The following is a 15,000-nucleotide window of genomic DNA, read 5'->3' as shown; positions in this document are numbered from 1 at the left end:
GAAGTCACACCCTCTCCTACTAAGAACAACTTCCTTTTCCAAACTAACAATCTTAATGGAAAGGAAAATAAATGGAAAAATTCAACGATGAAAAATAAAAGTGTAGTGCAAATGCATGGAAACGGTGAAACCCCATTGAAAATATATTGAGACAGGAAAACAGAAATAAGCAAAGTATGTTGTTATAGCAATACACTTATTCTAGTAATTTTATTAAATTCAAGATTTATATATAGCAATACACATATTCTAGTAATTCTATTAAATTCAAGATTTATATATATCTACAATATACATATATATATAATATACATATGTTTTTTTAATGCGAAGATCTAGAACACATACTAAGGGCATACGACACAATGGAAGATTTATATATCAGAACAAAGGTATAGAGGAGGGAAGAAGCCAGTGCATAGAATGTGGAAAATGAGAGAAAATTCCAGGAACATTTTTAATTCTCCGAGAATGTGGAGTTTAGAAGGAATCGATAGTTAAACAAAATGTCGACATCAACAAAGTTGACGTGCGAGGGAAACCTAAACTTTGACCAAAATCCAACATGTTTTATATTGTGTATATATATATACATATATATATATTATATATTATATATATACAGTATATATAGATATATAATTATGATGGTGATGGTAATGAAATAAGGGTAATGATAATGAGGATGTGACGATGATAATGATGGTAATAATGCTAGTGGTGGTGATGATGATAATGATGCATTATCACAATCACCATTAAACACGCTTGATCCCTGAACAAACGTCGGCACAGGTGGCGGTTGGCGAGTGTGGGATAAATGAATGGAGGAGAGGTCCCTCCCGCAAGATCATCAGGCCATGACGGAGGAGGCTATTCCGACGCACGAAAAACGCTGACGGGTTTGTTTGACTTCCATCAACAGTCCACCGCCGAGGAAGGCCCAGGAGGTCGAAACGTCTGGTTCTGAATAAAACGCCATACTCTGGCCTTGACGTAGCATTTGCCACCTCACCTCTCCGTATGCTGTCAGTCTTTATGTACAGTCGTGCGGATGAAAGTTCTCCTTGCTCACAAATCTAGCTACACGACTTCCCAACAAACATGAAATAACCGGACCAACATCATATCTATTCAGGCACTGCCGATTAAGAAATGTGGGGCCGGTTACGGAAACTCAGACTTCCGGTGTTGGTCCGTCCGACTTATAAAGTTATCCGCATGCACACTGGACTATGTCTGCTGGATGCTGGCCCAAAGCAGGGACAATTAACGGGTAACCTGAATCGGGCCTATACTAAATTGGGCCAATTATGTAAACTCTGGTGTCCCGAGCTGGTCCGATTAATAAAGTTATCCGCATGTACACTGGACTGTGTCGGCTAGAAGCTGGGCCAATGAATGGGTACCCTAAATTGGGCCACATCCGTTAATTCTTATTCCCAGAACTGGTCCGACTAATAAAGTTATCCGCATACACACTGGCCTAAGTCGACTAGATGCTGGTAAATGCATTGGACCAGTTGATATAGTTATTCATTTTCACATTTGACTGCATTGGTTAGACATCAATGCCATTGATGGAAAACTACTTTTATGCCTACGCTTCATGTGCATAGCTCAGTATCATGCCACCTCACTCACCCTTCACCCCTCCCACTTTAACCTATTACCACACCTGATACATATTTTTGGATGCATTCCAGGATCTGTTAAACGCATCAAGAAGTATACAACAGGTACGGCAAAAGGTTAATGGAGTAGGGAGGGGTGAAGGGCGAGTGTGCATGGCACCTAGTATGGTCCTGAATCATACACATGACATGAAGGCAGAAAAGTAGTTCTCCATCAAAGGCTGTGATGTCTAATTAGGGGCCCTACACACGCTCGGACTTTTACTCAGACTTGTCTGCAGAGACCAGAATGGTCTGTGCAGACCACAAATCTCCTCTACACAGACACATTCAGACTTGTCTGCGCATCCATGGTCTGTGCAGACAAGTCTGAGTAAAAGTCTGAGCGTGCGTAGGGCCCCTAACAGATGCAGTCAAATGTGAAAATTAATAACAATATGAACTTGTCCAATGCACTTACCAGCATCCAGTTGACTTAGTCCAGTATAGTATACAGATAAACATCTAACCAATACAGTCAAATGTGAAAGTGAATACCATGCAATACTGATGAAGCTCACAAACTGAAACACACCCCATTATATACAAGTAGACTTTATTAAGAGAAATATGAAAACAATTTTTTTTTATTACAATGCATACTGCAGCAAAAAATGAAAATCTAGTGTAGGCCTCATGGTCTCTTGCAGTCTCCTTCATTCTTATGTCCTTACGTAGACTAGTTTCTAGTAGGAACTATATACACACACACACACAATATATATATATATATATATATATATATAACATATGCTAATGTACTCTTTCAGTATCAAAAATATAAAATATTCTCAAATATGTAAATATCACATGAATATCAGTGTTGAACAAATTATAGTATTTAAGCCATTAAACAATTGTGAAAGTACAGTGTATGTGCAGTTTTCAAAGGAAACACACACACACACACACATATATATATATATATATATATATATATATATATATATAAATATAAACATAATATGGTAATGTACTCTTTCAGTATCAAAAATATAAAATATTCTCATTTCATATTCTCAAATATGAAAATATCAAATGAATATCACAAAGTATTGAACAAAATATAGTAATTAAGCCATTGAACAATTGTGAAAGTACAGTGTATGTGCAGTTTTCAAAGGAAACAAATATTAAGTAAAAAAACATTAGTTATACTACCCCTCTACCACAGAAGTATTGAATGCTTTGATAGTGGTATAAAAGATCAAGGTAGACATTGCAATATACAGGTAACTACATAACATGATTACAACTACAGGTGTTTCTATCAATTCCCAGTCAATTTGAACATGTGGCACCTTCAGTCATGGATATAAGATGTAAAGCAACTGAGGATAATCTCATGTTTATTTCCATTTTGTATCCATGACTGCAAGGATGCCAAATGTTGATGTTAGCTGGAATTAGGGTCATGGACACAAACACCTGGGTACAATTGTACATGGCACAATTATTCCTAAATTAAATAAATCCATATTGTTTTGGTGTGAACTAAAGTATAATTAAACAAATCCACATTCTTTGGTATGAGAAAAAGTATATCATTATTTGGTATGAAAGAAAGACCAGATATTCCTTATGAAAGTAAGTTAATCATGGTATGCAGTGGTCCAGCTGTTCTGCATTGGGCAGCAACAATTAGTGTATATGTAACACCTGGACAAATATTTGCATAAAGGAGGCCTATGATGTGTCACTACTGGTGGAAGTATTGATATTTGAACGCCTCTGGCGACCACCACATCTGCCTGATGCATTCCTTAAATACTTCATGATGGTTTTTCCAATTTCATCCTCTGTGGTTTGGAAGTTTCTGTTGTCAAGCAAAACCCCTGCAAATACATTGAGGAAAACTTTATGTTAATGGTCTTTATTAACAGCATTACACATCCTTAATGTTAGATCTTATGTTACTTTATAGTTCCACTTTACAGGGGAAAAGGGGACAAGTGTGAGTGTAGTAGTTTCAGAGGGATTAGCTTGTTAAGTGTAGTTGGGATGGCTTATGGGAGGGTCTTGATTGAGAGGATTAGGAGAGGAATAGAGGGAGTAATTGGTGAGGAACAGTGTGGATTTAGAACAGGTAGATGTTGCATAGATCAGATTTTTATGGTAAGACAGATATGTGAGAAAGCTATAGGAAAAAGTAAGGATGTTTTTTGGGCTTATATGGATCTGGAAAAGGCTTATGACTGGGTAGACAGGAAGGTTTTGCAGATATATGGGATAGGAGGAAAGCTTCTAGGAGCTGTCAAGAATTTTTAAGAGAGTAGCAAAGCATGAGTCAGGATTAGAAATGGAGAGCTAAGTGACTGGTTCGAGGTAAAGGTGGGACTTCGTCAGGGATATGTTATGTCGCCCTGGCTGTTCAACTTATACATGGATGGGGTGGTGTGAGAGGTAAATGCAAGAGTGGTGGGTCAGGGATTGGAGATGGTTAAAGAAAATGGAGAAAAGTGGGAGGTAAGCCAGGTGTTGTTTGCGGATGACACTGCGCTTAATTGTGGCAGGATCAGAGGAAGGATTGAGGAAGTTAGAGTTTAGGAAAGTGTGTGAAAGAAGGAAGTTGAAGATAAATGTCACGGGTAAAAGTAAGGTGATGAGATGTGCAAGGGTTGGAAGTGGCAACAGACTGGAAGTGAGCATTAAGGGAGAGTGACTGGAGGAAGTGAATAGTTTTAGATACTTAGGTGCAAATGTGGCAGGAAAGGAAGGAGTGGGGGGTAGAGGTAAAATGTAGATTGAGAGAAGCGAGTAAATCCCTTGGTGGATTAAAAAGTTTAATGATAAACAGACATTTGGGAATGGATGCTAAGAGGAGGTTGTATGAAGGAGTGATCATGTCAACAGCACTGTATGGGGCAGAAACATGGAACATAAAGAGAGGAAGAGAGGAGTTTGAATGTGTTTGAGATGAGGTGTCTGAGAAGAATGATAGGGGTTATTAGGCTGGATAGTGAGAAATGAGGAGGTGGTGAGGGGCAGAACGGGGGTAGAAAGGGAGTTGGGAGATAGGGTGGATGAAAGAGTATTGGGATGGTTTGGACACATGGAAAGAATGAGTGAAGAAAGACTAGTAAAAGAGGTGCGGAAGGGAGAAGTTGGTTGGTTAACTAAATCCGAATACCCAGAATAATTTGTGTTTTGAGAAATAACTAAAAGTTCAGGTTTTAAACATCCCTCGTTTTACTTGCAATTAATGCTGAAGGGTTTGCATAAATAGGCAACACTGTAAAAACAAATGAAGGTAGCTTGGTGATTGCAAGTCCCATAATTAACATGGATTTGTCTGAATCTAAATGGTTTGGCCAGGTTAGACCATTAACTTGCTGCACTATCCATGAATTTCACATGTCATTATCCAACTGAATGAGTTGGCTAAACGTCTTGCAACATATGCACACTCTTCATTCAATATTTGCGAGTACAGTTATGTCTTTGAATAATTGAATTGCCTTGATCCTACTCCCTTTGCCGACTGAAGACTTGATTTGCTAGACAATAATGTTCCCTGCACAGCCATTACTCTGTTACAATGAAATATTCAAATGTTGCCAAGTTAAAAGTACCAGCATCCTCCTCAGGCACCTCTTTCTAAAATACATTGTCATCTCCTTTTAGTCCCTCTCACATTCCACATTTCTGTGGGTATGGTATCTTCATACAATCTTTCTCTTTGCATACATTCTCAAATATCTGCTATCCACAATGCTCTTTACATCCCAAACAAATATTCATCCATGCAATCAGTACCGACTTGCACATTCACTCACTTCTAGTTATATGACCTCAGATGGTTGAAACTTTCCACTTCCTCATGCAACTTTTCATTCAATCTCACATTCACTCAGCTACCATCGTCTTTTCTCATATGTGCACTTCATGAAATTACTTTCCTTTCACTCTCATCTTTCATCTATTACTTCCCTTGTCAAACTCGACATTCAGTCACCAATTAGTCTCTCTAAAGAACCTGTCACAGCTGCACTGTCATCCACTAAGAACCCTGCATTCTTTGTTTACAAGTCTTCACCCTGCTCTAGGGAAATTCACTACATACATATATACATACATATACCAAAGGCTTTTTCCCCCTTACAAGAGAGGTAGCCAAAAAGAAAAAAAAAGGCCTAAAAATCATTGCCACCCATTCCATCCCTAATACATTCCACTCCCCTCCACCCGCTACGCTCGCTATCACTATGTAACATTAAACCTACTTGTAATTATGTTGCATAGCTTTGTTGGCTTAAATCCAATCTTGTACTTGTCGTCCTTGGTCTTCCATCCAACTCGTCCCTCCCAGTTGAACTTCTTTTGCGAGTCATCCATTAAACACGAGTCAATAATGCATTTTACTGACATTTTTACATTTGATCCACCTTGTCTAGACAGGCGACAGTACTGAAATATAAATTCATTTCTACTTTTAATAACAATATTTATTTGATGCAAAGGATAAAATATATATCTTCATAATGTACATCCTCATAATAGTACATCTTCATAATAGGAAAATAATGCATAACATTACTTTTCCATTTAAAATGATACTCATTTCTTGACATATTTAGAGGCCAATAAAGCCTATGGAAGAGTGGAATGCTGAAAAGTGGAAGACTTTTTCCTACAAAAATATTAAGAACAGAACTATTAAGATCTGCCAAGACCTCAACTTCACCACACTGGCCTTCCAACTCTGCCAGTAGTGTTCACTGATAAGCATACAACACATACAAGTGAGCCATTAGGTCACTATTTAAACAGTGTCACCACTACTGTGATCAATAAACAGCACAAACTTACCAAAAGTTGTTCAAAATCAGCATTTGCTTCCAGTTCTGCTTTGACCTGGTTGAAGTCCTCAAGTGTTTTGACTGGTAAAAATGCATCAAGTCTTCCCAAATCTTCATGCCCAACAACCTCTTTCATTTGATTATTTTCTTTGCTGTTGAGTATGTGTAACATTTCCTGAAGCATCTTGCTTTGGTTTTCTAATACAGTTTCAAAACGAGCAAATACACTCAACAGTGTCTTAAGTTCAACTAAAATCATTTTTACATCTGAAAGGAAATCAAATCAAATGAGAATGGAATATAAAGTAACAAATAACATGAAGGCCATTGAGGCCTATAATCACACCATAACACCAATGTGTGCATGCTTGCACTGCAGATCAATCCTGGGACCTCAGAGTAGGAGCCTATCTATGGTTAGCAGACTACCAGGATCTTATGAGGCCTAAAGTTCAATACCCATGCACACTTAAGTGTTTATGGTGGTTTGAAAGTAAAAAACCACCATCAGTGTCTATGTAAATACACTGACAACAGTTCTACCAAAAGGGGTGACAAGACAAATCCTCTTATTCCCCTTTCGACTACAACCACTACTAATGTACACTAACTGGCTATTCCCAACCCTAGGTTCAATACCCATGCACACTTAAGTGTTTATGGTGGTTTCAAAGTAAAAAACCACCATCAGTGTCTATGTATATACACTGACAACAGTTCTACCAAAAGGGGTGACAAGACAAATCCTCTTATTCCCCTTTCGACTACAACCACTACTAATGTACGGTACACTAACTGGCTATTCCCAACCCTACTTCCCATATCAGTGATCTCATGTATGACATGAGGGACATTCTTTGTCTTAGTTGCCAGGGATTGCCTTTGTCAACACCACCTATCAAAATCGATGATCCACATTATGATTGTGCAATAATGACATGATAGAAATTAATTGATCAGGTAGACAGATAACAATGATGTCACTAAGCTATTTTCACAGCTTGATGGAGTCATAAAAATAAAATTAAAAAAACAGTACAAAGGAAACTTTCATCAGTAAAGTTATAATGGTTACAGTGCCACTTATTCTCATTATGACACAGCTATTAAAGTGACTGGCTGAGGGCAGTAATTAGCATTTCATTTGTATGGACAAAAACATAATAACATCTTACCATTAGATGTCTGGGATGATTCACTGATGAACACATTGTTCATTGGTTTCTTGATGATAGCATTTTGCCTCTTGAGTGGTGGGACGTCTTCAAATTCAGGTGGGGAAGGAGCTTTTTTCTTTCTTATTATAACAGTACCACTTGACCCACTCGAATCTGTATCAGAGTCCCAGACAACTTTTTTTTATTTCTGCAATCAAATTTTTAGATTCTTTTTTAACTGACTCAAGACTATGAGTTAACCTTAGCAAGATAGAAATATAGTTTTTAATGCCCAGTCCTACAACAGGCAACCCTGCATTACATAAAAATCACTCTAAACCTTAAAAATTAATCTGTTTACTACTCCTCAAGGTAAGATATACTCAGCTGAAAGACTCCCCCATGTCAGTTAAGGGTATCCACTATACTGTTGTCAGACAAGGAGGTATAACAACAGCAGACTTTCATGTGTTCTATTAAAAAAACACATGCACACATGAGGGTAGTAATTAGACACGAATATTCGAAATGGGAAGAAATGATAAGTGGTGTTCCACAAGGGTCAGTACTAGCTCCAATTATGTTTGCCATATACGTAAGCGACATGGATGAAGGAGTTGAATGTTATATGAATTTCTTTGCAGACGATGCAAAAATGTTAAAGAAAGTAACAACAAACGAGGACTGTAACTCATTACAGACCTGGACACAATCTGGAAATGGACTCAAAAGTGGGAGGTGAACTTTAATATAAAAAAAATGTAGCATAATGGAGTTTGGCAAAAGCAAAAACAGAATTAAAAAAAATATACAAAATTGGTACTTATGCTTGACTTTCTTCCGAAACACTGTATTTGCTATCATCAACTCTCTTTCTAGACACATTTCCACCATCAACTCTCCACTACGATTCTTTCCTGGGAGAGGGTTGTGGAGAGAAAGGTGGTAGATAGAGCTTTAATGGACTATGTAGTGGTAAATAGGATTATGATACGAAGAGTTAGGGATGTACATGTGCTAAGGGGAGAGGGTGGGAGAATATCAGATCATTTTCTGCTGGAAGGCAAGTTAAGAGTGGAGGACAGATGGAGGAAGAGGAAAGGGACAAAAGGTAGGGAGATGCTTAGAGTGAACTCTTTAAACGAGGAGGAAAAGGAGAAGGAGTACAAGAGGAAGCTGAAGGAGGAGTGGGAGGGAGTGAAGGATAGAGTAGAGGTAGGTGTGGAGGAGGAATGGGGATGGTTCAAGGAGGGAGTCACAAAGTGTGCAAAGATGGTGTGTGGAACAAGAAGGTCAGGAGGAAATAGAAGAAAGGGTAGTGAATGGTGGGATGAGGAAATGAAGAAGGTTGTAGAAGAGAAGAAGTGAGCTTACACAGATTGGTTACAAAATAGGACGAGGGAGTCTAATGAGACGTACAGGGAAAAGAAAAGAGAAGTAAAGAAAAAGGTAAAGGAGGCAAAGAGGAGAGCAGATGTAAAATGGGGTAGGAGTATGACAGAAAATTTTGAAAGTAATAAAAATATGTTTTGGAAAGAAAGTAAGAGAGGAAGAGGAGGCGAATCAAGTAGAGAAGAAAAGGTAAAAGGTGCAGATGGAGAGATGATAATGGAGGAGAAGGCAGTAAGGGGAAGATGGGCAGAATATTTTAGGGAGTTGCTTAATGTAAAGGAGGATAGGGAGGGAAAGATAGCTGCAGTGGGAAATGCTAAGAAAATGAGAGTGATGAGTGAGGAAAATGGAGAAATAAGGAAGAAGTGAAGGCAACAGTTAAAATGATGAAAGCAGGTAAGGCACCTGGTATGGATGGATGCCATGCAGAATGTCTTAAAAAAGGAGGTATAGTGATGGTGGACTGGCTGGTGAGGTTATTTAATGTTTGCTGGAGAGAAGGTAGAGTGCCAGAGGACTGGAGGAGTGCTTGCATAGTTCCACTTTACAAGGGAAAGGGGGACAAGTGTGAATGTAGTAGTTTCAGAGGGATTAGCTTGTTAAGTGTAGTTGGGAAGGCTTATGGGAGGATCTTAGTTGAGAGGATTAGGAAGGAACAGAGGGAGTAATTGGTGAGGAACAGTGTGGGTTTAGGACAGGTACAGGTTGTGTAGATCAGATTTTTGTGGTAAGACAGATATGTGAGAAAGCTATAGGAAAGGGGAAGGATGTTTTCTGGGCCTTTATGGATCTGGAAAAGGCTTACGACAGGGTAGACAGAAAGGCACTGTGGGAGGTTATGCGGATATACGGGATAGGAGGAAAGCTTCTCGGAGCTGTCAAGAGTTTTTATGAGAGTAGTAGAGCTTGTGTCAGGATTAGAAATGGAGAGAGTGAGTTGTTTGAGGTAAAGGTGGGACTTCGTCAAGGATGCGTTATGTCATCTTGTCGTCTGTCAATTGACAGCCTCAGTACTTCCGACAGTACCTCGCCAGGTTTATTTTCTTGAAGGAATGTTATGGAGCGGAGATACATGCATTCCTTCAAACTGCAAGAACTTTGTATACCCCGCAAGCTGAGAAAGTGGTTGAAAAGCCCGCCAACGTCTCTCACGACGACGACAACGAGGACGACCCGGATGACATTTAATTTGCAGGTAATGATTTATTAAACACAGGTTAGGTTAGGTTAGACGAATTTATCATCCTTTCATTTCTTCGACGTCGGCATCTATCATAACAAACATGGCGTACCATTCGTCCGACACGACTTCGTTACTTACGAAATCTGTTTAAGCACCTTTTTTGTTTTTTATTTCCGCTCACAAAAATTGCATATTACGTTGATACATTATAATTTACAAAATTTATAATTAATTTTTTATTGCTATATTGCGCCCATGGTCGAAACTAAAAATTTACCCAAATTTAGCTTTCTATATGAATCTGGTATATATTATTGTTACCATTACCAAAACAATGCATGGATCTCACCACGAAAACAAACTGTTCAGTATTGCCAGCTTGTTACTGTTATAGTGACACATGGTATAATCCTAAATATTTGAACTAAAATCCACCAAAATCGTTTTCCTTGCTGTCATCATCTTCACCACCAAACAGCTCCTCCCACTCACTTCTGTGTAGAGTATCGTCATGCGGATCAATTTCATCAGCCATAGGAACATCAAAATTATCTTCCTCCTCCACATAATCATTAGCCTGATCATCCGCACAGTTGAGATTACAAGACTACTCTGAGACACTGTTGGTTAAAAATTTTTCTAACGAAACACGCCTAGCCAGTTTATTCCGAATACCGTATTTACTTGGTAATCTGTTTAAGTTTTTCACTACGCTGAAATGGCAATTTCAGTGAAACTTATTTAATATTAAAATCAGTGAACTTGAAAAAAATAAAACATTAAGACAATGGAATGCTCACAGCACCAAAACAAAAACAAGCCACTCGACCTGTACATGAGGTATATGGAAAATTCCAGATTTAGTGGCCAAAAATGTTGGGATCGACCTTTACACGAGATCGACCTATAGACGAGTACATACACATATATACATGCATACATGTACACATATATACATACATACATATACACATATATACATACATCCATATACACATATATACATACATCCATATACACATATATACATACATCCATATACACATATATACATACATCCATATACACATATCCATATACACACATACATACGTCCATATACACACATACATATGTCCATATACACACATACATACGTCCATACACACATTCATATACACACATAAATATATACATACAAATATATACATACAAATATATACATACAAATATATACATACAAATATACACATACATATACACACATACATATACACACATACATATACACACATACATATACACACATACATACATATATACATATACGTACATATACGTACATACACGTACATGTACGTACATGTACGTACATGTACGTACATGTACGTACATGTACGTACATGTACGTACATGTACGTACATGTACGTACATGTACGTACATGTATACATGTACATATACGTACATGTACATACACGGACATGTACATATACATACACGTACATATACGTACACGTACATATACGTACATGTACATATACGTACACGTACATATACGTACACGTACATATACGTACACGTACATATACGTACACGTACATATACGTACATGTACATATACGTACATGTACATATACGTACATGTACATATACGTACATATATACATATACGTACATATATACATATACGTACATGTACATATACGTACATGTACATATACGTACATGTACATATACGTACATGTACATATACGTACATGTACATATACGTACATGTACATATACGTACATGTACATATACGTACATGTACATATACGTACATGTACATATACGTACATGTACATATACGTACATGTACATATACGTACATGTACATATACGTACATGTACATATACGTACATGTACATATACGTACATGTACATATACGTACATGTACATATACGTACATGTACATATACGTACATGTACATATACGTACATGTACATATACGTACATGTACATATACGTACATGTACATATACGTACATGTACATATACGTACATGTACATATACGTACATGTACATATACGTACATGTACATATACGTACATGTACATATACGTACATGTACATATACGTACATGTACATATACGTACATATACATATACGTACATATACATATACGTACATATACATATACGTACATATACATATACGTACATATACATATACGTACATATACATATACGTACATATACATATACGTACATATACATATACGTACATATACATATACGTACATATACATATACGTACATATACATATACGTACATATACATATACGTACATATACATATACGTACATATACATATACGTACATATACATATACGTACATATACATATACGTACATATACATATACGTACATATACATATACGTACATATACATATACGTACATATACATATACGTACATATACATATACGTACATATACATATACGTACATATACATATACGTACATATACATATACGTACATATACATATACGTACATATACATATACGTACATATACATATACGTACATATACATATACGTACATATACATATACGTACATATACATATACGTACATATACATATACGTACATATACATATACGTACATATACATATACGTACATATACATATACGTACATATACATATACGTACATATACATATACGTACATATACATATACGTACATATACATATACGTACATATACATATACGTACATATACATATACGTACATATACATATACGTACATATACATATACGTACATATACATATACGTACATATACATATACGTACATATACATATACGTACATATACATATACGTACATATACATATACGTACATATACATATACGTACATATACATATACGTACATATACATATACGTACATATACATATACGTACATATACATATACGTACATATACATATACGTACATATACATATACGTACATATACATATACGTACATATACATATACGTACATATACATATACGTACATATACATATACGTACATATACATATACGTACATATACATATACGTACATATACATATACGTACATATACATATACGTACATATACATATACGTACATATACATATACGTACATATACATATACGTACATATACATATACGTACATATACATATACGTACATATACATATACGTACATATACATATACGTACATATACATATACGTACATATACATATACGTACATATACATATACGTACATATACATATACGTACATATACATATACGTACATATACATATACGTACATATACATATACGTACATATACATATACGTACATATACATATACGTACATATACATATACATATACGTACATATACATATACGTACATATACATATATATACATAAACGAATATATACCTATACGTATATATACATATATATATATACATATACGTATATATACATATACATACATATACACATATATATACATATATACATATACATATATACATACATATACACATATACATATATACATACATATATACATATATATATATATACATATACATATACATATATATACGTAAACATACATATACGTATATATACATATACGTATATATACATATACGTATATATACATATACTGTAGCCTTTATAGATTTGGGGGCTACATTAGGCAGGATTTAGTGTGGCAAGATAAACTCTAAAGCACACCTTTTCCTTTTCTTTATTAAAAGTTGCACTTCATCACAATTTCCTTTATACACAAGAAAATACCATTTAGTTTCTAAGTCACCACGTACACTTTATCTTCTAAGCACTTCACCTAGTTTCTGACTATCTCTCAAAACTTTAGTTCCAGACTACCTCACAGCTTTTTTGTTGAGTTTCTACCACACTGTAACACCAGGGCACGTCTCTGAAAAACCGACTTCCTCGGCTGGTGCGATCCAGTTTTAATCTCCGGAAGTGATAAGGTCATCACTTCTCGAGTTGCCTTTCATCGTGGTGTTTACAATAATCTCATGAAAGTCCGTTGTCTCACATGGGTGGGGCAACTGCATTTATTACCTACTGGTCTCTTGTACAATAATTACTAATTATATATCCAGAGGGGTGGCTTGTTAATATGTAATGTTTCCGTGTGTTATGTCTGGTGGTATCAACTATGTGTGTGTGTTTGTATGTCCGTAGCGTGCCAGTGGTGGTCGGACGGACGTGAAAGTGCTGAGTTATTAAATTAGTGAACTTAGGGAGCAGGTTTTCATTAATACATTTTCTATTAAAAATCACTGCATACTCTGCGTTGGTGATCTTCTTCTTAAGACTTTCTATTTTCCTCAGTATTTTCTTCTCTGAAGCAGGGAGAGAAAATATCACATTTCCGAACGAGTCCATGTTTGGAAATAAAAAACAACATTTAACGACGTTTCGCCTATACCTTAGGCATCTTCTGGTAAATTTATTGAAGAAATTATTTACAAGAATATAAATACAGAAAAAGAGACATAAAGGAGAGGTCAATTGGTAACACGCGTCATGTTCTGTTGGTGACGCACATATTTTGCTGTATATTTATTAAAGGCATATGGTTTCTAATAAAAACAGCCTCTAAACATTTTAGTTTCTTTCTGTTAGTATCCTTGACCAAAATTGAGGTGCTTTTATTTAGCTGGTCCCGTGTAATGCTGGTATTGTGGGATTTTGTCACGTGGGTTTTTATCGCGCCATTTTGCATATGTTGTGTGAGCCTCTGAGTTAAAG

At 36.2% G+C, this 15,000-nt stretch overlaps 1 protein-coding gene across 13 annotated transcripts in view; it reads right to left on the bottom strand.

The window, feature by feature from the left end:
- Nucleotides 1-3,331: 3,331 nt before the first annotated feature.
- LOC143031067 (uncharacterized) overlaps nucleotides 3,332-15,000 on the bottom strand; it is a 29,621-nt gene continuing 17,952 nt past the window's right edge. For all 13 annotated transcript variants that reach the window (XM_076194454.1, XM_076194461.1, XM_076194455.1 and 10 more), the window contains 4 exons: nucleotides 7,648-7,837; nucleotides 6,483-6,739; nucleotides 5,897-6,080; nucleotides 3,332-3,508 (listed from right to left, as the gene is read on the bottom strand). In XM_076194454.1, coding sequence (XP_076050569.1) covers nucleotides 3,360-3,508; nucleotides 5,897-6,080; nucleotides 6,483-6,739; nucleotides 7,648-7,690 — 633 coding nt within the window. In that variant the 5' untranslated portion in view covers nucleotides 7,691-7,837 and the 3' untranslated portion in view covers nucleotides 3,332-3,359. The remainder of the gene's footprint in view (nucleotides 3,509-5,896; nucleotides 6,081-6,482; nucleotides 6,740-7,647; nucleotides 7,838-15,000) is intronic.

The sequence above is a fragment of the Oratosquilla oratoria genome, chromosome 12, assembly GCF_046742065.1.
Source record: "Oratosquilla oratoria isolate Oo_2021 chromosome 12, ASM4674206v1, whole genome shotgun sequence".
In the NCBI taxonomy this organism is placed as follows: domain Eukaryota; kingdom Metazoa; phylum Arthropoda; class Malacostraca; order Stomatopoda; family Squillidae; genus Oratosquilla; species Oratosquilla oratoria.
The sequence above is the reverse complement of the archived record's forward strand: the minus strand, read 5'-3'. Positions and strand labels throughout refer to the sequence as shown.